Raw genomic sequence first — 24,054 nt, 5'->3', positions numbered from 1 at the left:
ACCATCTGGTTCAGTGCTGACACGCACAACCAGGCTTCTAAATACCACTCCAGAGTCCTGAATGTATGGGAGAGAGTAAAGAGTGTGGGGGTGGGGGGTGACGGGACACAGGATGCAGCCAACCAGAAGGAAAAGAATTCCACAGTTCAGTTGAAGAAAGAAGAGAAGAAAAACAAACACAAAACAAATCGCTCAGCCCCCAGAGCATCTCTTCTGCAGCCAAGCAGCGTGAGAAGAGGAACTTCCAAAAATCAGGTCAAGCAATTCAGCTGATCCCAAGATCCACAAAGTCAGCAGAAGTACACAGGGAACTCTCCATACCTCTGAAGTCAGAGAGATGAAAGCAGAAGGCACAAGCATTTATTGTTCATCTCCTCCAACGTGGGCCCCTTTCATTGATACACCAAGTCATTTGAAAACCTTCACATCCATCCTTCAAAGAGACATTCTTCCCTTTTTACAAATGCGGAAACTGAGGCTCAAGGAACCGTGTCTCTACACCCACTAACTACACACCACACTGATAACAATCCAAAGTGGGCTCCATTTTGAAGACAGTGTTTGAAACTGTGGGCTGAAGAAAAAAAAACCTAAATATCTTTGAACTGTCTTTCACAGTAAACAGTCAGGGGCAGCTATGACTTTAATCAAAAGGAGGATAGTAAGAGAAATGGGGTACAAGTGTATACTGACTCACTGATCAGTAACAGAGAAGAGGGGTTCTTAGAAAAATGGGGAGGGAGGAGATTAAGAACAAAACTGTACCTCCAGGGTGCTTGCTAATTTTCGAGAAGGAAACCTGCTCTTTTGGCACTGGCCCCACAAATGCCACATGCTATCTCCTCAAGGGCAGTAGGCAGTAGTGGGCCTGCATCCAAGATGCATCCTTGGGGTGTTCTCAAGAACTAGTCAAGACACGCAGCCTAGAAGGGGCCACACCAATATCCTGGGTGTGAAATTCCTCCTGCCATCAGGAAACTCAATGATCGCTGACCTCAGACGACACCCGGGGGGGCAGGAGATGAGATTTCAGAAAGAGGTGCCATTGGCCCCAACCTGGGCCAGCCAGAGACTGAACGAAAAAGTGAATGGTCAGAGTGAGGGCAAGGGGGGGGCTGACAGTCCCCAATGGGGAAGAGCAAAGCAGACTTTCAGAGCAGTCACATCACTGCCCCTACCACCCCGAGTCCTCTGGGAGCACCCCCAACATTGTTTTCAAAGAACCCAGCCAGCCCAAAGTGGGTCACATGCTGAAACCCAAAGGGAAACTCAACAGACCCCAGCTCCCATGTAGTCAACTCGAAGATAATGCTGACTCTCCAGGGGGTCAGATGGCTTCAGAAACCTGCCCCACGATACTTGGAATTCTGGTTACCCCAAGCCATCTGCTTTCTGAAAAGAACAGGGTTTGAAGTGGCTGTAAAAGCCACATTCTGCGGGGGCCTTCCCCCACTACAGTCTGTGTCAGTAGCAACTCTGAGACTTACAGCCCATCCAGCGAGGTGGAGGAAGGAGAGCAGTTTATCACAGCCATGAGCTTCTTTTACAGCAGTGACTTCATTTGTTTGGCGGTAACCCACAGTAAGAAATACATTTTACATCATAAGTCAGCACACCCATGCATGTGGAAATATACATACTTATATAGAACTGAAAAAGTTGTTCTTTGAATGAAACAACACTTACCTTTACTATGTGTTAGGATGCATGCTGATTATTTCCTATGCTAGTTTTTTTTCTCTAATATTCGTTGTGATCCAGGAAATTGATGATTCCACAGCTCAATGAAGGGTCAGGATGTGTACTTTTGAATAACCTCAGCTCTGCCACCTACCAGCTGTGTGACCTGGAGCAAGTCACTGAACCTTCGTAAAGAAGGTATAATGGTAACAGCTATCTCAGAGGGCCATGGAGTGAATTCAGGAAAGAGTGGAACGTCGCCTATGAAGTGCTAACGAAGAACACCAATCCCCCTCCAATCTCCCACTGAGGGAAACTGAGGCTTTGAAAAGGAAAGCAATTTGCCCACCAATGTCCCACTGGTTAAGACGTACCACCCAGCCTGGTATAGCAGTTGAGAACTGGGGAACTAGAGCAGGACCGCCCTGGCTCAGATCTAAGCTCTGCCACTTCTATAGCGGGTGGCATCTGTCCACACCCTTAACCATGATGCCCTACTGACTGTCTGTGGAGTAAAAGAGGACCACTTTCTCACAAAATCCTCACTTTCCAGACAACTAAGATGGCCCTTGGCCTGTCCTGTTTCAACTTTGATTGTTCTGGTTTCCCCTGAGGCTGCCAACTCAAGATAGCAAATTGGGTCCCCATCCATTCAGCAACAGGTGACCTAAAAATTAGAGGCCTTACTGTGCATCAGCCCAGTGACAGACCCTGGAGACGCAATGGTGAGCACCTCAACTAGGAAGCTTACAATTTCGTGTGGAGGAAGACATTTAAAAAAATAACTCACACTCATTCTTTCAACAAACATTTATTGAGCACCTGTTAAGTGCCAGGCACCATGCAGGAATACAGTGGTGAACCAAAGCAGACCGTGTTCCTACCCCTCACGGAGCTTACAGTCTAAGAGGGCAGGGAGGGTCATCCAATAATCCCCTAATGAAGGTCTAACTGCAAACTGAGGTCGGTGCCTTCAGGAAAGGATGAATGCCCTAGAACAAAAAGGGCCCTGGCCCAGATTCCAGGGTCAGGATGGGCTTAGGATGCTTAGAAGGAAGATATAAGCAAGGGAGGGGTAGGGAAGAGGCCGCTCAGGAACACTTTCAGGGAGGTGATGGATGTGATCTTGAACATGGGATGCATCTTTGGGACATCAGCCAAGTGGAGACACCAAGCTTGGCTATGTGAGGTGGAAGGAAAGAGCAAGGAGAAGGGTCAGAGGGTTAAGAGGAAAGCAGCAGAGCGTGGTCCCAAGGCAAGAGAAGACTGTTTTTTTAAGAAGGAGGGATCAACCGCTTCAAGAAGAAAACCAAAACCACCTGTGGAATCTGGCAGATGTTGAGGGGGGCAGCTGAAGCAAACGGAGGAGTGTGGGGAATTCTTTAGAAGGTGGAGTCCGTAATGAAGGGGGGGTGATTAGGTGCTGGCCAAGAGCAGCAGGGACAGAGGTGAGGTCAAAGAACAGGTTTTTAAGAAAGCAGAGACACTAGCACACATAAAGGCTGAGAGGATCAGCAAGGAGGGTGGTTGAAAAACTGCCAGGAGAGAAAGGTCAAGTTCTGGAGCAAGTGGCAGAAAATAGGACCCAGGGCATAAGTCCAGGGAGGGGGGGACTGGCCTGAGTAAAAGGACCCTCTTCTCCCCTGCAACACAAGGGAGGGAACTTAGTTTGCAGGCTTGGGGGCTGCAAGTTGTGGGGAGTTCCCTTCTTATGGCTTCATTTTGTTTTTTGAAGCAGGAAGTCTGAAGGTAAAGAACATGTGAAAAGAGTCACATCAAAGTGGAGACAAGAGTGGATCAGAAAAATAGAACAGGACTGCCAGGCAAGCTGGAAAAGGAGCTTAAATTTGTGGCAACACACATCTGTTCTGCTATGTGATGTTCTTCAGCAGGGCTCACCTGCTCCATGTTACGAACACACTGAGGCCTGAGGATGTTGGGATGGACAGGCTTCCCAGAGGAAGCCCTCTTAGGACTGAAGGACCAAACTGAGGAGACAGAGAGGAGCACAGGACCAACATTCCTGGTGAAGGAAAACAGCATGGGTGGAAGGCCCTGAGACAGTAAGGGGCAAGGCACCTCAATGAGACCGTGGTGACCGGAGCTCAGAAGGCAGAGGATGGTGTGAAATGAGACTGGCAGCTGCAGAGGCCAGACTGGAGGACAAGGCAGGGGGATGCTTGAAGGCCATGCTGAGGCTTTCTTGGTCTTTATTTTTAAGAGGAATGGGACACCTCCTAAGGGTGTTAAGCCAAGGCAGACCAGGAAGGCTCCTCCTGACACCAGTCCTAGGACTCTGGACTCTGGGAGCCTCTGTTTGCTCATCCAGGAAAGGGATAAAAACAGTCTCTCTCACAGGGAATGTTGAAAGGATTGTATGAGGCCTTTGCACCCAAACCCTCAGCGAAATACCAAGCACAGAGTAGGGTCTCTGCCAGGCCTCATGTACCAAGCCCTCCGTCCCTGCTTCTCCCCTCCCAGTACCGCTACAAAACCTTTGATAGCTGAGTGCCAGCCTCCATCTTTTTCCCTGTTTGAACCTAGCACTGTGCCCAGCACATAGTAGGCCCTCAACAAACACTTGTTGATGGAACATCTCTAAGCCAAAGGGTTATCCAAAGCCTGGTTCAGCGATCCCAGGAATGTAGCCATTTCGGTTTCTGAGCTGTAGCCCAATGGCTACCACAGACCTCCCCTGTGCCCCTACCTGACACAGCCATGCCCAGTTCACGGTGGGCCTGCAGCCAGTACTTCTGAACAAGAAACCCTCTACCATGGGGTTCCCACGGGTTAAGCCTATCCCCTGAGATCAGCTACCATTTCCCAGGAGGGCTGGGTTGCAGGGGGCAGCTGTTCTTCAACAGCTCTCCAAGTCACCAGCAGCACACAGCTTTTACAACAATAATAAGTTGAAATGTACTCGCTAAGAAAGCCACCGACCTACAAAGAAAATCTTACCGCTGATCTTGCAATGAGCACCAACCTCCCCTTTGCAAGAGCTGAGATCAAAAGATAAAGAAGCTATCAAAAAGCCATCTGCCCACTTAAAATAATATCACAAGTCATGTTAGGAACCACAGACCTGGGGCCAGATACCAAAACAATTGTCTGAACGGGCTGCTTCAATTTCTCCTTAAAACCACTCATGTATTTTAAAAGAAAAACACCCTCTCCACCCACCTTGGCCCTGCGAGCTTTTGATTACTCTGTTCTCTTCCCTTTACACTTCAAAATGACCAAACTGTTACCCAAACTGTCGCATCTTACAGACAGGGCTCCCATGACAGCCACCTGGGAAGACAACTTGGGAAAAGTGACAGAAATGAAGGGGATTCTGGGCACTTGAAACCTTGATCTGGGTGATGGCTACACAAGAGCATGCATAGGTAAAAATCCACTGAGCCCTACCCTTAAGATCAGTACACTTTGTATAGGTATACCTCAAAAAAAGTGAAGAGGGGAGAGACTGAAGAGAGAAAGAGAGAGAGAAAGAAGTTAAAAGGAAAGCATGACCTGCTGGGAACACCAAGAATGAAATGCAGAATTACCTGACAGACCTTCCAGAAGTAAAAAAAAAAAAAAAAAAAAAAAGTCCCTAGCACTTTCTCCCTGGTCCTGTCACTCACTAGCTGAGGGGTCTTGAGTAAGCTGGCTCACCTCCCTGAGCTACCTGTCTGCCCCTTTATTAAATGCGCATAATCAGAGCACTTATACCACAGAACATGCACAGCAGGACTCAGGAGAGAACAGACTTGAAGCACTCAGCAGAGCTCAGTAAATGCTGGCCACTATTTCTCAGAGCCGACCACCATCCTTAAGTGCCTTGCCCATGTTTGCTGCATTCAACCCAACCAAAGCAACTGTCCGATGAGAAGACTGAGGCTTATAGGTAAAGAAACTGAGGCAAGGCCACACAGCAGGTGATGGGCAGAGCAGAGTTCAGGAGTATTCAAGGAACTATATGTGTGATTCCCTAAATATAAATATAAACATAAACACAAGCTAATATTTTCTGGCACTGCTATGAGCCAGATTTGGTTCTGAGTGCTTTTACTCGTCTCCTCTGAAGTAGGTGGCGTAATTAGCCGTTTTACAGATAAGGGTATTGAGGAACAGTGTGGTCAAATAAGTTAGCCATGGTCACAAAGCCAGTAGACAGCAGGGCTGCAATTTGAACCGAGGCACTCTGATGTCAGAACCCACTCTCTTAACACTGTAAGGAAAGGCATGCTGCCTGCCCCCTTTAGACTCTCAGGTTACTGTGGGGTTCACAGGTCGGTGAGTCGGTACTTGCCTGCTTGCTCACATACCCAGGCACACCTGCCCACCAGCCCCAAGCTAGACCTTTCTGAACCACTCACTCACAGCCCATGACCCTGCCAGGTCCACAAACATCTTGCTGCACCCAAAGGCTTCTGATCAAGCACATACAAGGTCTAGAACACATTTTCCCATTCCCATTTCCAATCCCCCTGGAAGCAGGGAAATGTGTACATTTCTCACACGTGCACAGAGACTCTACTTATCCCAGGTTAGACTCTGACACTCCAAAAGAATCAGGCCTTTGAAGCTGCTACCTTAAAAGAACTCCTAGCTTGACTGAGAAAAGCTAGTCTCCTATCAGGCTTCCTGGGGTTAACTGGTCCCTTCCCCCAGGCTCTGAATGATCACAGGCAAAAACAAAGGACAAGAACTTCCAGTCCAGGATCATCTGGTTCTGCCTCTGCCAGAGCAACTGCTTCCCAGTGAGAGCATAGACTCAACCCCTCAGTTCTGCAGGAGGCCTCGCGCTAGATTAGAGCATTAACAGTAAAGAGATGCACAGGCTTCAAGGTCAGCCATGGTGGAATTGGAAAAGCCAGGCGCCATCACTTCCTCAACCAGTTTCTCCCTCTTGAACTCTGGTTTACTACTCTTGTCAAATGGGAATCAGATTTCCTCTTCCCCACTGGCAAGGCCCTTGGTCCACCCTACTAGGTCACTGAAGTGCTGTCCACTCCGGCACACTGCTCATCATTCACACCAACCTCATTCTCACTTCAGTACCTTTGTACTCAGTTCCTTCTGCCTAGAACACCTTTGATCCCATTTCTGTACGTAACCATTCCTCCTTTATCATTCAGGACTCAGTTTAAATGGCACCTCATCAGAAAAGTCCTTCCTGTTCCCTTTCCTACAAACTCCTCCCCCATTTGCATGACTCCACTTGCAATCTTCCAAGACTCACCTCCTTAAAGGCCTTTCCTCAACACTCTAAAGCAGCTAGCTATTCCCTCCAAACTATCCCCTTAGCCTATTTCACTTTCCTCCCAGCAACTAATCTTATCCCTATGTATCTTATCTGCTTAATTTTTTCAAACTGTCTCCCATAGGAGCCTATACGTATCCTTGAGGGCAGGGAAGATGTCTGTCTTGTTCAGTTTTACAGTGGAATTCAATTAATGAATGAATGAAACCCCAGTAATTAAAACAGAGCCTAGCACATGTTTGCCTTACTCTTTGACTAACTGATTGAATGAGTCCTCCTCCCTGTCCTGGAGAGAAGGCCTGAGGGGTTCCTGGGTTGGGATGCTTGTCCTCCATCCTAGACACAGACCTGCGCTGGCGGAGGTGGCGCTGGCAGACATTACCTGCGCCTCACCGGCTTCATGCAGCTCTTCAGCTGCCTGGCCTCAGCCTCCACCGGACCCTGGCACTCGGGCTGTGGCTCCAGCTGCTGCAGCTGCTGCTGCTGGGGCAGCCCTTCAGCATCAGTGGGTGTGGGAGCGGGTGCGATCCGGAGCAGGACTGTGTAGTTGCGCCCTTGATTGTTGGCCCAGAAAGTGCCCTCGGGGGTCTCATAGCGCACCACGAAGTCCAGGCGCGCCCCATCGCCCGCGCCCTCAGCAAAGGGCAGCTGGAAGGCAAAGCGGTCGGTGCGGCCGCCGTCGTCGGGCGAGGAGGCGGACGCCTGGCCAGGGCCCAAGCCCAGGCCCAGGCCGGGATCCAGGATGGGATCTCCTGCTCCTGGTCCTCCCGCTCCTGCCCCCGGCGGGCTGCGCGGGACGTAGCGCGCTGGGTGGTCGCAGAAGGAAGCCCAGCCGTCGTGTGAGGCCCGCACGTGCACCGCCTTCTCGAAGGAGCGGTTCAGCACGCGTACCAACCCGCGCAGTACCGGCGGGCGCCCCCAAGGCACCCACACCCCGGCACCCCCAGGGACCGCTCCGGGAGGCGGCAGCAGCGCCTCCAGCTCCACCATGACGCGCCCCAAGCGCTCCAGACGGCCCGGCGCGGGCGGCAGCGAAAATGTGGGCACCAGGTAAAACCCCCCGCCAGCGGGGACGGGGCACAGCGGCGAGGGCGCAGGACAAGCCTCCTCTTCCTCCTCCCCTTCATCCCCATCCTCGCCATCGTCGTCCTCATCAGCCCCGCCGCCGTCGCCATCTTGCCCGGCCGCCGCCGCCATCTTGCCCGCCCCGGGCCCGCCCCACGGCCGGTAGCGGCGCAGCTGCGCCAGCGGCAGCCCCAAGGCCTCGTCGGCGAACAGCACTCTCCGCGGTGCCACCGCCGCCTCAACAGAGGTGCGGGGCTCGCCCGCAGCGGGCGAGGGGGGCGCGGGATGCCGCAGCGGGGGCTCCACAGGGGCCGGGCGCGCCATAGCGGCGGCGGCGGCGGCGGCACCGACGGCACCGGTGGCGGGACCGGCGGGGGCAGGGCCTGAAGGGGTGGGCAGCCAATGGGAAGGCCAGTGCGGGGGGGTACAGCTCTAGGGGGATGTAGGCGGTGAGACTAAGACAGGTAGAGCAGAAAGCCAATGGGGAGCTGTGCACGGATGACGTAGCAGTGAAGCGAGTGCAGGAGCAGCACGCAGCCAATGGGGATGCCCGAGAGTGGGCGGAGCAGGAGGCGGGATGATGGGGGAATCAATAGGGAGGCCTAAATGGGGGTGGTGCGGGGTCCGGGTTGAAAAGAGCAAAGGTGGGGCATCCAGTGGGGGAGTGTGAGCGGGAGCGGCATGTGTGTGGCGGCGAAAATGGAATGTCTACAGGTGATGGGAGCAGCGAGGAGCGGAGAGGCCCAAAAAGCAGGAGATCCCTTGGTTGCGTAGGCGCTGGGACGCGATGATAGAGACCGTGAATGGCCAATGGGGAACCACGCAACGGTGGCGTAGAGGAGATGACGATAAGATAATTGCCACAGTGGGCCAGTGGGGAGTCTTGTGATCTTGCACTGTGCCTTCAAGAGGCGGTGCTAGGGCTAAACTAGCTAATACGAAGGCTAGAAAGAGGTGACGTAAGAGCGGCCTCGGAGGCGGGACTGGAGGGACAGGGCCAAAGGGAGTGGATGGTACCAGGAGCCGGGAAGAGAGATGACGGATGGCCAATGAGGGAGCCAGAATGAAGGCGGTTGAGACCTCAAAGGGCAGTGCTAAAACGAAATGAACCAATGCCAAGGCTAGAAACTCTAGCGGGACGGAAGGACACGGAGGCGGAACGGAAAAGAACAGAGCCAACCGAGGTGTTGGAGGTTGTGTGAAGGAGGGGGATGAACAGCCAATAAGGAGGCCAGAGGAGGCAGTCTGGGCTGTAGGGGGGTTGGGCCGCAGAGCCATAGAATGCGCACGGCCATTGGGAAGAGAATGGATTTATCATCTCCTTAGCCTTCCGCGACTTCTCATTGCCCCAGGGCTGTGAATGCCCAGAGTCCCTGAAGACTTAGACTGCACCCTTAGTGTGAGATCTAAGAAAGCAAAAGGGATTCTCCCGTCGCAATTACTGGGTCTTCCCTGCCCACTTCAGAACCTTTCCTTGAGCAATGCCACTAGCCAATAATGCCCTTGATGATCACCCTCAGCATTCTCCAGGACGTGGCACCATTGTTGAATGAATGGCCCAATGAGAAATTAACCTTTTTTGGAAAATTAGCTTTTTCTAACTTCAGCTCAGCGAAACACTGAGCCTGACTGTATGAGCCAGGAGTTGGTTGGACATGTTGGCATTACCAACCATGAACTAAAGTCCTGTCTTTTTTGCCCCGCTGGCACTCCACACCCAAAGTGGCCGCACTTCCCTCTTTCTGTCCCCCATCTCTGCTCCTGATGTTTCCTCTGCCAGGAGCACTGCTCCTGCTTCTTCATCCTTTCACTTTCCTTTGAGGTCCTGCCTTGGGCGGGAACTGATACGTAGCTTTTGTCCACTGAACATGGCCATTCATACGTTCCCCCTCCATCCTGGGAGTGTTTTCTGCTCACCTACTGTATGCAAGGTTCTGAAGCACAACATCCCAAGGAGAGGGTAGGTCCCCCCAGTAGCCTACCCCTCCTCAGGTCTGTGTCCAGGGGGAGGTGGTCATGGGTCAGGAAGGATTATTTTCAGTTGCAAGCAACAGGGGGAAAATCACAGAAGAAAAGGGGATTAACCAAGATAGAATTTCCGGGGCGGGGGCGGGGAGGTGTCTTACTTGTACTTAGGGGCATTATCTGTGTCCTGGTCTGGCCCCAAGACTCTCATCCTTGAGCAAATTGTCAGCTCCCCATTCAAAATACTTCATGAATCCAGCCTCTCCTCACCCCCTCCACTGCCAGCACATCATCAGTCACTGGACCACTGCAGTAGCCTATTTGTCTCAAGTTCCCTTTCTTCCACCTTCACTCCAACAACCTGTTCTATACTCAGCAGTCAGAGGGAGCCTATTGAATCCTAAGGCAGTTTATGTCTCTCCCCTATGCACAACCCTCCTGTGGCCTCCTCCTCACTCAGAGTAAAAGCCAAAGTCCTACATGGACTACAAGGTCCTGCAGGGTCTAACCCCCAAGTCTCTTCTCTGACCTCACCTCCTACCCCTCTTCCTCTCGCTCCCACCCTTCTAACCACACTGACTACCTGGAGCAAATCACACTCCCGCTCAAGGCCTTTAAGCTGGCCTTTAAGCTGGCTGTTCCCTCTGGAATCACTTGGGTGATCCATGATCCCCATGGATCCATCCCTCACCTCCTTCGAGTCTGTCAAACCCTTCCCACCCCCTGCCCCTGCTCTGGGGACTTTCACGAACCTGTCCGTGTAATCCTGTGTACTCTCCCCCAGAAACCTTCCACACAAGAGGATATAGTCCCATACAGAAAGGAGGTGGTGACCTCTGCCCCTCTCTGCCCACCTGACCTGCCAGCCCTCACTCTGTAAAGGGTCTCAGCAGCAGCAGCATCACCCCTCCCTTACCTCAAGCCCCACTCAGGTGGCCTCCTGGGATCCTGGGCCACCACCCTCACTCAGTTATCCCCCTACTTCTCTGGCCACTCCTCTCATGGAGTGAATGACAGTAAGGGAGGGATGGTCTATAGGGAGGGTATGAGGAGGATGAAGCCCACACCTCTGACCCTATAAAAGAAAACCAGCCCCCTGTCATAAGAGGAGACAGATCCTGAGGCAAGGAATGAGGCCTCAGCCTCCGGAACTAGCCTAGTTTATGGTTATACAGGAAGTATAAGAAAAAAAAAAAAAAGGAAGTATAAGGAATGTTCAGACCCAAGTCCATGAGGAACAAGGGGTCATTAGCCTATCCCTAAAGGCAGTTCCCCAAGACTCCTTAACGAACAAGCTCCTCACACCATCTTGCTCCCAACCACAGGCCACACCTGTTAAGCCCCTGCTGTACACAAGATACCTGCAAGCCTCCAACCTGAGGACCTTATCCCACTTTGGTGCCTCCCCGGGCTGCCCAGCGCACACAGGCCATCTTTGGGTCTCAAGACGTGTCCCACCAACTCAGAAACCTCAACCAGTGAAAGTTTGGTTTTGAACTAATGGTAAGGAGGGTTGGGTTTGTTTTTTTTTTTTTTTTTTTTTTAATTGTTGTTGGCTGATTTTTTTTTTTTTTTTTAGGTCTTTTTTTTCTGCTCACTTTTTTTTTCTTATCTTCACAAGCCAAGGTATCAGGCCCCCTCTGGGCTTTTCCAGAAAGGTGAGTCTGAGTTAAGGAAAGAAGGCTCTCCTTTCTTTCAGGGTTTCAGAGGTGGGTGGGGGAAGGTGAAGGGGTTAAGGGGTGGGTCTTGGCCACTAGATTTGTACCATGTGAATAAAAATTGGTTTCCAATCTCTCTTCCCTAGGCCTGAAGCCAATCTTGCAGAGGGCTTGGAGTAAACATTGGATAACAGAACCCTGCAGGGCACTGAGGAGCCGGGGTCTAGGAGTCACAGCCATGACCGATCAGGAGAAGCCCCTGGAGTCTGGTCTCCCCTGTTGACCACTGGTTAAAGGAGGGTTCCTGGTGAAGTAAGGAAATGCAGCTGCCACTTCTTGGACTACCGTAAAACCTCACAAGCTTCAAGCCCCCAGAGGAATCTCCAAATCTCAGAACTTCCCTGTCATGGCATCCCAGAATTTTAAGATCCAAGACTGTTAGGCCCAAGGACACTGGGGGTTTTTAAGGCTGGCACCAAAGAAGTCAGAGCCCCCACTTGCCAGCTCTGTCACCGTGGACACATTGCTCGACTACTTCACACTTTTGTTTTCCCTATATGTGTAATGGCCACAATGACAAGATGGACTGCAGAAAGCCATGGTGAGGACTGAATGTGATCATTGGGGAGAATCATTCAGCACTGTGTCTGGCATATGGAAAATTGGAGATAAATGTCAGCTATGGGGATGGTGGCCGATATTTGGAATCCTGAAACCTGAGAAACTGGGAGTTTTTCAAAGTAGAAAATCGCAAAGGCTGGGGGCCTAGAAGCATCGGGTCATGGTGTCCTTGACAAAGAGAGGGCCAGTGTCCCAAGGGGCTTCTGGGCTTCATGAGGACAGATGCATTAACACTGGGGGCCTCCTCAGGTCCTTCCCTGTAGGGTACCCTCCAGGTTAGAGCTCTCAAGCCCTACTATGTGATGAGACTTTGCTCCCTTTCCTCACTCAGTGATGCTAAGTGGATTCTGGGAGCCAGTGATTCTCTGACTGTTCGATTCTGTGAGTTGTGGCAGATAGAAAGGGACTCCCTGCATTTTTCTCCATGAAATGACTTCCATGCCCCCTCTGTGGGGAGATGGGTTGCAGAGCTCCTTGGGCAGTAAGAGCAGTGACGACCATATCAATTCTTCCTAAGGGAGAACTGAGGTATGGAGCAGGCCTCTGGAAACTCAGCCTATTCAGTTTCTTTCCCTGGTGTCTCCTGACCCATACTCACAGTGGTATCTCTGCCTGTTTGGGACGCCTCCGTGATTTATTTGAGGTTTTTTTTCCCTTGTTTTTTTTTTTTTTCTAACTCTACACACTTTTGTGTAAAAAACTGTGGTTTCTCATGAGCCCTGTTATCTCATTGATACCTCTCACCTCTGTGGCAAGGGGAAGAAATCATATTTTCAGATGACTCGTAAAGGGCAAAGAAAAAACCCAAAATTTCAAAATTTCCGTTTAAGTCTCATAATCAAGAAGAGGAGAAACAGAGCGAGCAAGTGAGAGAGAGAGAGAGAGCAAGAGAGAGAAAAAACTATGAGAACCCCCCCCCCACCCCGTGATTATCAGCACACACACTCATCGAAAAAAAAATTGGATTATTAGAAGAGAGAGGTCTGTGGCTTCCACACCGTGGTTTTTCTTCTCGGTATAAAAGCAAAGTTGTTTTTGATATGTGACAGTTTCCCACAAGCCGGGCTGATCCTTTTCTGCCAGTCCACTTCACCAAGGTGAGTGCCCTTGCTCTTCCCCATCAAATGCGGGTCCAGTGGAAGTGAGGCAGGCACTGGGGGGTGGTCAGGAGCCCTCTGGTACCATCAAGACATGCACAGCAACTGTGGCTCCAGTCAGGTAAGATATTTTTTACAATAATAAGAGTAATAATAAATCCCAGCAGACTGATCGGTAAAGTGCTTAATCAATGCATGGGCAGAGGCAAAGATAAAGAAATTGATCGATGTGGAGATGGGCAGGATTTTATTTTAATAGGCCAACTGCCAGTCTTTATGAATTTCAGAGCTTTGAATGACTTGAACACTATCCAGGTGTAACTGGAAATTTCAACTACACCCCTCCCTTCTCTTCACCTCTTGTCTTTTCATAGCTCGCCCCATCTCCCTCTTTCCATGTTGCTCTGCCTGCCCTTGTCTGTTTCCCTAACACTCAGACTCTCCACCGCTCTTTCTCGGGGTCTGCCCAGCTTTCCTGTCTCTGTCTCCTCCATCTTCACCACACCCCATCTATCTTCTTTCCTCCGTTTCACTCCCACCATTTCTCCTGCTCTCTTGTCTAGCCTTCTTCCACCCCCCTTCCTGCCCAACATCCAGCACAGAGCTTTGTACAGTTGGTGCCTAATGATAGTGTACTGAGTAACTTCGATAAGGACATTTCCATTTTTACAAGAGTGAGCATCACTTCTCTTTGCCCCTATCGAAGGAGGATTGTGAGCTGTTAGGTCAGGCTGAGCGCTTAATTGAACCTGGGCTTGCATGGCATGAGAGAACCTCCTGGGGGGCACTTAATGCCATTGTCAATCGTGGTTTAGCTAAGTGGTCCTACCCCAGGACCGTGTGTGTGTGCATGCATGCGTGTGTGCCTGTGTGTATGTGTGTGTCCAGAGTCCGTGTCCAAGAACCAAGCAGGCTGTTTAGGGCTGGAGCCAGTTCATCTCTGTAGTCTTAGCAAGTGCTCACTGTTAGCTGTTAGTATTTTTTTAACCAAATTGGAACCACTCTCTCTATTGTTTTTATTCCTGTTTTATTTAATTAGCAGGAGTGTTTTTGTAGGTCACTAAAAATTATTTCAACATATGATCTTTTGTGGCTGTCAAGACTGTCCTCACATTGGTATGAACCATAATTGGTTTGACCCAGTGCCAATTCCCAGACATTTGGGTTATTTCTAGGTTTTCCCCATAATCATTCCTGATAGTTCCTTGGATTCCTGAAAATGGAGTTGCTGGGACAAGGGGGATGTGCATTTTTAAGGTTTCTGACCCTCTCTGCAAACTGTTCTTTCAAAAGGTTGTCCTGTTTTGTGCTTCTTGTACTCAAGCTAACCCTCGGTGGGTATTTTCATTTTTAAATCCTTTCTCAGCATAACAGGTAAGAAAAAATATTACCACATTGTTGACATTTGCATTCTTTGATTACCTATACTATCTATTAATCATCTACTTTTTTTAAAAATTTTTTCTTTATTTATTTACGATAGTCACACACAGAGAGAGAGAGAGGCAGAGACACAGGCAGAGGGAGAAGCAGGCTCCATGCACCGGGAGCCCGATGTGGGATTCGATCCCGGGTCTCCAGGACCGCGCCCTGGGCCAAAGGCAGGCGCCAAACCACTGCACCACCCAGGGATCCCAATCATCTACTTTTTTTAAGTTGTCTGTTCATATCCTTAGTCCTAATAGGGTGTTCATCATTTTTTTCTTATTGATTTGTCATAGCTTTTTATTTAGAAAGGATATTAACCTTCCAATGGCCATACATGTATAGCAAATATTTTTCCCCAATTCATCACTCACTTTTTCTATTTGTTTATGGAGTTTTGTGATGCTATGATGTTTTTATATAGTCAAATGGGTTACTCTTTTCTTCTGTGGTTACTATCTCTGGTTTTATGCTTAGAAAGTCCTTTCCCACTTGAAAATGAGATAAATGTTCACCTGTGTTGGCTTCTAGTCTCTTTTATGGCTTCATTTTTTCCATTTGCTGTGGAGGTTAAGAGTGTGGGTACTGGAGCCAGACTGTCTGGGACAAACCCAGCCTCACCTCAAGCCATCTGTGTGATTTTTAGGCAGGCATTTAACTTGTCTGTACCTTCATTTCCTTATAGATACCATGATGATTATAGCAGCACCTGCCTCAAAGAGTTGTTGTGAGGATTAAATGTATTACCCATGTTAAGTGTTTAGTACAGGGCCTGGCACATAAGAAACCCAAGAGCAACATTAGATATTCTTATTTATCTCTTTCATAGATTTGGAATGTATTTTGGTGTACATGATGATGATGACTTTTCAGACTGGGCAGAAAGGAATTGGTGGGAAAAATGGACTGATTATTCATTCGATAACTTTGTCTTTTTCCCTTAACGTTTCCAGAAGCATTTGTCAAACAGTATATCCTCTACCATCTCCCAGTTTGAAATGCCACACTCATCACAAACTTGATTCCCTCTAGACACTGGTCTGTGATCAAGTTTTCTGTTTTGTTCTGTTCCTCAGTGTCTGAGCCATACCACTTTGCTGATTGTTGCTTTGCCATACAGTAGATTCGCTGACCACAGGCCCCCCAGCATCTTGCCCTTCAGTTTTTTTTTTTTTTTGTTATCTGTTGCAGCCTCAGTTCCTCCAGCCAGAGATTAACAACTGTTCCTATTTGGGACATCCATGTCTATCTATTCCTACCCCCTCTCTCCCTTTCTCTCCCTCCCTCCCTCACTCTCTCCTTCTCTATCTTATTCTTTTGGTTTCTCTCATTCTCTGTTTCCCTCCTTGTGTGTACTTCTAGGACTTTCTGCTCCTGGGAGTTCCTCTTCTCTCTCTCTCTCTCTCTCCTTCCCTCTCTTCCAGCATCTCTCACTCTCTGTGTATCTCTGTCCCACCTCATGTCTCTCCCATCTCTCTGTATCTCTTGTTCTCTGGGTCTTTGTGTTCCCCTATGCCTATCTGTCTGTCTCTCCCTATTCCTGTTTCTTTGTCTCCATGTATCCCTGTGTTTCAGCCAGTCCCCTGGATGGAGGGGAAATTGTCGACTTGACACCCTGTAGACATGTAACAAGTCACCCAGACACGAAGTGGAAGGGCCCTGGCCCTCACCTACTCCACGCCTCTCTCTACCCAGTGTATAGAGGAGCAAACTGAGGCCTGGAAATGGGTGGGGGGGCTCTCTCAAGGCCTCCCAGAGATGGAGTAGCAGAGTTAAGCCCCAAGCTCAGACCATGGGGCTCTTGTCAGGACCCTGGTTTTGTCTCTCTCCCCCACTGTGGGCCTCAATTTACTTCTCAGCACCCATGAGAGGAGGGGCATACCTGAGCTGCCCTCCAGCTGCTGCATTCCCCCTTCTTCCCTCACAACTTGGATGCTTAAACAGGCAGGAGGCTCCATGGCCACATGGGCCAGTGTGGAGGCCCATCCTCACAAGAACTAGTCAGGGTGGGGTCCCAGGGTCCCCTGGGTCAGGAAGACTTGTGGCCAGAGGGTAGTGATACTGGAAGTATATAAGTCAGTCAGTCTGGCTCTGGGTCTGGCTGTGGATAGAGCTCAACCATGTCCCCAGTGTTGACAGGGCAGGGAGACTGAGGCCCTGTAAGTGTTCACTGACCATCACTGACATTTTGTTAACGTTTCATGTGCATTAACTTTGGAAGAGGGGTACTATTATTGTCCCACTTTACATATGAGCCTGAGGAGAGTTATAGCTAGTTAGTGGCAGAGCCTAACCCCAGGCTAGGGGGAGTAGAGGAGATGATTCTGACCCCTCTTGCCATCACAGAACTTAGTAGGGAGGCTAAGAGGAGGCTTGCTACAATTCTAAGCCTCAAAGGCCCTATGAGGTAGGGAGCTTCCTGTCCTTCAGGGAGTTCCAGGGAGTTTGGACACCATTGACATTAGCTTTCACATACTTTGCAGTTGGACCCATGGACCCCACAGAGTGGGTTTGAGATTCTGGGATCCTTTGAACCTAAGAAGACCCCCCCTTGAAAACCCCTCCCCCAGGGTCCCAGTATCTGTCGGATCTGCATGGTACTCCCCAAGCATCAAACCTTAGGCCTCTCCATGGCCCAAGTCTACAGGGCCCAGGGCTTGTCATGGTGGCCAGATGGACGTCACTCACCACATCCGCAGGCACCCACATCACCCCCACCGGGGCCAAGACGGCTGCAGGATGGGCCAGCCAGTTCTCGGAACGAAACCCGTGGGGTAGGGTATCTGCCTCCTTCTCTTCCTCCTTGGGGCCAATGAAGCCCAGCGCATCCGGCCGCCATGACGTCAATGGCGGAAAATCTGGAGACGTGACAACAGGGCCCAGATGCAGACCCCGATATGAAAACATGCTCTGCGTCCCAGAAACATCCTCCATGCAGCTTCTGAGAAATAGTCAGAAAGGGACGCCCCAACAGACAGTGCAGGAAGCTGGCTGCCCAGCCCGGCCCTCCAGGTTCCCTACCATCAGACAGACCATATCTGTGTCCCCTTTCTGAGAATGTATCTGTGCTTCTCTGAGTCTGGACATCTTAGACGTGTCTGAGAAAGAGATTTCTTATGAGCCACAGACAAGTGTCCAGGCAGCTTCAGAAGTGACCACAGGCCAGCCATGTGAGCCAGGCCAGAGTGGTGGAAACCATCCACTCACTGACCAAAATTAGTATTAGTTTACTCTGACTTCTGTAACAAAGTACCACAAACTGGGAGGGGCTTAAATAGCAGAAATTTATTGTCTTACAGTTCTGGAGGCCAGAAGTCCAAGATCAAGGTGTCGGCAAGGTTGGTTCCTCCTAAGGCTGTGAGGGAGAATCTGTCTGTGCCTCTCTCCTAGCTACTGGTGAATTGCTGGCAGTCTTTGGCATGCCTTGGCTTTCTAGAAGCATCACCCTGATCTCTGCCTTCATTCATTTGCTCACCTCCTTACGGTCGCTGAGTTATGAGCCTCCATAGATCCAGGCTCTTGATTCTCATGTAGTAATGTTCTAACCCCCATGAGAGACCAAAAGTTTAATACCTGGATTCTCACCTGCACCTCCCTCTGCACCAGAGCTCTGACAATCCCTGTGAGCTGACAGCAAAGAAAGGAAGGAGCAGCTGCTCCCCTAAACCCTGCTTGTTGGCAGCCTGGGCTGCTATCAGCAGCTACGTGCCCAACCCAGTGCTGCGGGGTGAAGTGGGGTGGGGAGTCTCTCTCTCTCTCTCTCTCTCTCCCTCCCTCCCTCCCTCCCTCCCTCTCTCTCTCTCTCTCTCTCTCTCTCTCTCTCTCACACACACACACACACACACACACACACACACACACACACTTTCTAGAGTAAGATACGGAGCTCTCAAGTTGCCCATAGGATTGTGGAATGCTGCACCTGGGTATTCCCTTCAGTAAAATGGCAATTGGACAATTGCCTCTTCCAGGCAATTGGCAGCCTCTTCCAGCTCTGGCTTCCTCTTAGACTGGGATTCTGAGAAACTGAAGCCCTGCCTGTCATGGAGTGGAAGGTTCTAGGGCTCAGCAAAGGAGCCTGGAGCCATTACAGAGGACTTTCTGGATAGGGCTCAGATAGGGGATACGGAGGAAGAGCAGACATTCCAGGCGAGGCATAGAATATGAGTGCAGGCTTGGAAAGCAGACTTGGGGTAAACTCTGGTGGGGGCTGAGTCAAGATGCTCCCACAAGCCCTGGCTCAAGAGAGCCTATCTCTCTCCCCTGTGGCCACCTGCCATTTCAGCTTCATGCAAGGCAGGAGCCCAGAGATGATCAGACCCTATCCCTGCCTGAGCTCCAGACTCCTGTACTCAGACTCCTGCCCACTCAGTATTCCCACTTTCATGTCTAATGCCAGACTCTTCATGTCCATCCACACCTGGATCGTCACCCCCAACCTTGTTCCCCCCATCTCAGGTGGCATCCACTCTGTCCATCTAGCTGCTCAGGCAAATACCTGGCTGGAGGTCACCTTGACCCTCCTCCTCTCACCACCCCCCACCACATCCAAGGTGCCAGCAAAGTCTTCTGACTCCACCTCCGAAACACACTCAGAATCCATCGACTTCTCACTATCTCCACTGCCACCATCCTGTCTGTGCCACCATTGTCACTTGGTGACTGGACTGTCACAGGAGCCTCCTCGCCAGTATCCCTGCTCTTACCTTCCTAAAGCCTGTCCCTCTCACAGCGTCCAGAGAGATCTTGAGTCCATGGCCCCCCTCTGCTCTTGTATATGCCAGGTCACTGGGATAAAACTGTGCCACCAGGAAAGTCAGAGACCAGTCCCAGCAGGATCAGCAAATATTGTGTGGCCTGTGCAAACTGCAGGGAGGACCAGGGAGCTGTGGTTTGAAGACAACCCTCAAGCAGTTGGGGGAGAAAAGCCAAGACCTGCCCCTGCTCTGAGGCCCCACAAACTACTCCAATCCCCTACCTCCCCTGTGGAGGAGGACACATCACCAGCAGGGCTCTGCCCACATGCACAGGCAGGCTGAGTGCTGACCCCGGGCACATCTGCACATGGGACATGTGTGGAGACACATGCATACCTGTGTTCCTGACACCACTGTATGCATGGCTGTGTGCCACATGGACACATGATCAGAGCTGGGATCCAGCTGTGGAGCCCTTGGGAACAGGCCCCAACCGCTGCCTGCTCTGACCAGAGTTGGGGGTCCACATGGTTCAGGTGGTTGAGTAGTTCATGCACCTGCTGGGGACATGTGTAACTCCTTCCTCCTATGTCCCCACAGCCTGCCCTCGGACAAGGACCCGATGCCCAACCCCAGGCCAGCCAAGCCCTCAGCCCCTTCCTTGGCACCTGGCCCATCCCCAGGAGCCTTGCCCAGCTGGAGGGCTGCACCCAAGGCTTCAGACCTGCTTGGGGCCAAGGGCCCAGGGGTGACCTTCCAGGGCCGGGACCTCCGAGGCGGGGCCCATGCCTCCTCCTCTTTGAACCCCATGCCACCATCGCAGCTGCAGGTGAGGCCCCGGGCCCAGGATGGGGCAGGCAGGGGGTGGGTACCTGGGCCTACAGGTGCCAACCTTTACTGTGGCACTGGGCGGGGGGCCCAGCTGGGGCACAGGAAGTGGTTTTCTGGGTCCCAGGCAAGTCTGTGACTTATGCAGATGTCGCAGAGCCAAGAAAGTCCCTGGTTAGCAGGTCTCAGAGATCCGAGTCTCTCCCCGACCTCCCAATCCCTGTCTCAGGAGAGGAGATCCTATCATGGTCCCACGGGCATGGCCATGTGTCCCCATCCCCATGTGATAGGGGAGAGGGCTGGAGCCCGAGGCGGTGAGGTGACAGAGTTGAGGCCAGTTCTGCCACTTATTAGCCATTTGATCTGGAAGAAGTCATTCCTTGAGCTTCAGTTTCTACATAGGTGAAATGGGGATGGTCAGTGCGCACCGCGTGGGGCTGGGGTAAGGAGTATATGAGTGAGATGTGTAGAGCAGTGAAGAAAAGGACGGCACCTCACCTGTATGCCTTCTCCTCTCCCCCCAGCTGCCCACAGTGCCCCTGGTCATGGTGGCACCTTCTGGGGCACGGCTGAGCCCCTCGCCCCACTTGCAGGCGCTCCTCCAGGACAGGCCACACTTCATGCACCAGGTACTAACCGGCAATGGGCAGGGCAGAGGGGAGCAGGTGGGAGAACTGGGCAGGGGTAGGCTGGGGTAGGCTGAACCACAGCCCCCATGTTCCCCCAGCTCTCCACGGTGGGTACCCACACTCGGACCCCGGTGCTGCAGGTGCGCCCACTGGACAGCCCAGCTATGATCAGCCTGCCACCACCCACTGCTGCCACCAGCGTCTTCTCCCTCAAGGCCCGGCCAGGCCTGCCACCTGGTAACACTCCACCCCACAGCTCTACAGAAACCGAGCCCCTGGGTGCTTGAATGTGAGCAGCGTAGGCTGCCAAATGGCAGCCTTCAGGAGGTCGGAGGCATCAGGTCTTCTCATCTAGGAAACTCCAACCTCCTGAAAATGTCAGGCTCAGAACCTTAAAGATGCAGAATAGCAAAAATCACAGAACCACAGGTCTTTGCAGTCAAAATGTCAGCATTTGCAAATGGCAGTCTTTGAGCTGCTCCACCAGAAGCCTTGGACATTAGGGAGCACCCCCCCAACCCTCCCGGGAGTCAGGGCCTGCAAGGCTCAGGAGGGTGGAAAGTTCAAAACGAGATTCTTTGTGGGCTAAGCTGGAGGGCCCAGCCCACAGTCCCCCAAGGTATCCTGTCCCCACCCGCAGGGATCAACGTAGCCAGCCTGGAGTGGGTGTCCAGGGAGCCAGCACTGCTCTGCACCTTCCCAAGCCCCAGCACACCCAGGAAAGACAGGTGAGTGGACCAGGCTGGGAAGGGCCCTTGCCCTGCCACTCTCCCCCCTGACACCCTGTGTCCCCCCAGCACCCTTCCGACCGTGCCCCAGGGCTCCTACTCGCTGCTGGCAAATGGTGTCTGCAAGTGGCCTGGATGTGAGAAGGTCTTCGAGGAGCCAGAGGATTTCCTCAAGTGAGTGACCCAGGCCTGTTCCAGTCCAGAAGGGTCCCCAGTCTGTGGGAGGTGGCATGTGGTACAGGTCTTAGCTCGGGCCTCATTTCAGTAGGTAGTGACAAGATGAAAGGCAAAGGCTAAGACTATAGATTCAAATTGCAGCTCCATCACTCCCTGGCTGTCTAACCTTGGGCAAGCTATTTAGCTTCTCTGGGCCTTGGTTTCCCCATCTTTATAATGGGGCATCATAATAAAGGTATATACTATTATTTACTTCCATTTTACAGATACAGAAACTGAGGCCATAAAACATTAAGTGTCTTGATCAAAATCACCCAGTTCCTAAGTGACAGGGCTGGGATTTGAATCCAGGCAGCCAACCTCTAGAATCCACACTCCTGACCACTTTGCCCTGTTGTCCTACCCCTTATGCCAACACAGCAGCCTGATTTTATTGAGCACCAAAGTCCCAGATTCTCACAGTGGCTCTTGCTCCCTCCCCTCAGCCACACACACACACACACACACACACACACAAAACCTTTTCCAACCATACCCAACTACCAGTGGCAACTCTGCACCCTGTCCTCTTCATGACCATGACTTTACACAGGCTGTCCCCTCCACCTGGAGTGCCTCTCCTGCCCTCATCTACCTGGTCTGCTCTTAACTCACCAGCCTCCCAACATCATCTCCAGCCTCCTGGCTGGGCTCAAGCGGCGAGCTCAGGCCTGGCATCAGGAGATGCCAAGTAGCATGTATTGAAGCAAGAGCAGGTTTAAAAGGGAGACTGAGGTAGAGAGGGGAGAGAGGCTGAGGCTCTGCAGAGACGTCTCCAAGATGGTCTGGCTCTCCTCACTCAGAGTGTTGAGTCAGGAGGCAGGCCCACCATGGTCACCCACATGGAATCTTCCCCCTATCCAGGCACTGCCAGGCGGACCATCTCCTAGATGAGAAGGGCAGAGCACAGTGTCTCCTCCAGAGGGAGGTGGTGCAGTCTCTGGAACAGCAGGTGACATAGGAGAGTGGGTGGGTGGGGGGGATGATGGGCGAGCCTTATGTCCACCCTGTGCTTAGCTCACCCAGGATGGGGGCTGGCATAAAGGAAGGGAGGAGGTAGGGCACTCCCAGGAAGGACCATGGCCTGAGCAAAGATGTGACAGAAAAAGGCCAAGGTGAGGCCTCACTTTGTGCCTATCCTCACAGCTGGTGCTGGAGAAGGAGAAGCTGGGTGCTATGCAGGCCCACTTGGCTGGGAAGATGACCCTGACCAAAGCTCCATCCACGGTGAGCCACCCCAGGCCCACAGGTGTAAGAGACAACTGGAGGGGTTGGGGGAGGGGACTTAACCTTGAACCCAGGCCCTAGGACTGGGGCCAGCTCCAAACATGCCCAGACCTGGAAATCTGTCCTCTTCAGTTACAAACCCTCTGACCCTTAGATTCCCAAAACATTGTGATCTTGATTTTTCAAAGCAGCAGCAAATCACCACTTACTGGAGGCAGACCCTGTGCCACTGGCAGGGCTGGCTATATAACACACAGGGGCCAGTGCAAAATAGAAACAGGGAGCTCGAGTTTCAAGATGACCACCGCAGAGCAGTAGACACAGTACAGAGACCTGTGTGATTAAACAAGCCACACACCCATGAAGCCGGCCCCAAGTGCAAGGCATTGTACCTGAGCACTTTGCTGGGGTTAATTTATCTCATCCTCCTGGGATCCCTGGGTGGCGCAGCGGTTTGGCGCCTGCCTTTGGCCCAGGGCGCGATCCTGGAGACCCGGGATCGAATCCCACGTCAGGCTCCCGGTGCATGGAGCCTGCTTCTCCCTCTGCCTGTGTCTCTGCCTCTCTCTCTATCTCTCTGTGACTATCATAAATAAAATTAAAAAAAAAAAAAAAAAAATGTTATCTCATCCTCCTGATGTTGCTGTGAGATAGGTATTCCTATCATCCCTAAGGTCACAGTTGGGTAGGAGAGGAGCCCCATTCAGCCCCAGCTTGAGGCACCAGCATTAGTGCTCTAAACACACACACACACACACACACACACACACACACACACACACACAGGCAGCCCCGGTGGTGCAGTGGTTTAGCGCCGCCTGCAGCCCAGGGCGCGATCCTGGGGACCTGGGATCGAGTCCCACGTCAGGCTCTCTGTGTGGTGCCTGCTTCTCCCTCTGCCTGTATCTCTGCCTCTCTCTTTCTCTCTCTGTCTCTATGAATAAATAAAATAAAATCTTAAACACACACA

At 51.6% G+C, this 24,054-nt stretch overlaps 2 protein-coding genes across 5 annotated transcripts in view; one reads left to right on the top strand and one right to left on the bottom strand.

Moving 5' to 3' along the window:
• Positions 1–8,401, bottom strand: part of PPP1R3F (protein phosphatase 1 regulatory subunit 3F) — a 16,321-nt gene extending 7,920 nt beyond the window's left edge. Inside the window, exons 1-2 of one of the 2 annotated variants that reach the window (XM_025982362.2) lie at positions 1,687–3,760; positions 1,488–1,555 (exon numbers count right to left, since the gene is read on the bottom strand). In XM_025982362.2, coding sequence (XP_025838147.1) covers positions 1,488–1,534 — 47 coding nt within the window. In that variant the 5' untranslated portion in view covers positions 1,535–1,555; positions 1,687–3,760. Of the gene's footprint in view, positions 1–1,487; positions 1,556–1,686; positions 3,761–7,310 lie in introns of those variants that run through there. The other variant, XM_025982360.2, reaches the window with a different exon arrangement.
• Positions 7,629–24,054, top strand: part of FOXP3 (forkhead box P3) — a 20,125-nt gene continuing 3,699 nt past the window's right edge. Inside the window, exons 1-11 of one of the 3 annotated variants that reach the window (XM_072743600.1) lie at positions 7,629–7,978; positions 11,284–11,461; positions 11,538–11,616; positions 11,763–13,334; positions 20,057–20,285; positions 20,809–20,913; positions 21,012–21,150; positions 21,554–21,641; positions 21,711–21,815; positions 22,722–22,809; positions 23,004–23,084. In XM_072743600.1, coding sequence (XP_072599701.1) covers positions 20,079–20,285; positions 20,809–20,913; positions 21,012–21,150; positions 21,554–21,641; positions 21,711–21,815; positions 22,722–22,809; positions 23,004–23,084 — 813 coding nt within the window. In that variant the 5' untranslated portion in view covers positions 7,629–7,978; positions 11,284–11,461; positions 11,538–11,616; positions 11,763–13,334; positions 20,057–20,078. The remainder of the gene's footprint in view (positions 7,979–11,283; positions 11,462–11,537; positions 11,617–11,762; positions 13,335–20,056; positions 20,286–20,808; positions 20,914–21,011; positions 21,151–21,553; positions 21,642–21,710; positions 21,816–22,721; positions 22,810–23,003; positions 23,085–24,054) is intronic. The other 2 variants (XM_072743599.1, XM_025982410.2) reach the window with 2 other exon arrangements.

This window comes from Vulpes vulpes, chromosome X (genome assembly GCF_048418805.1).
Source record: "Vulpes vulpes isolate BD-2025 chromosome X, VulVul3, whole genome shotgun sequence".
Classification (NCBI taxonomy): Eukaryota; Metazoa; Chordata; class Mammalia; order Carnivora; family Canidae; genus Vulpes; species Vulpes vulpes.
Note: the sequence above shows the minus strand (reverse complement) of the source record. Positions and strands in the feature narration are given on the sequence as shown.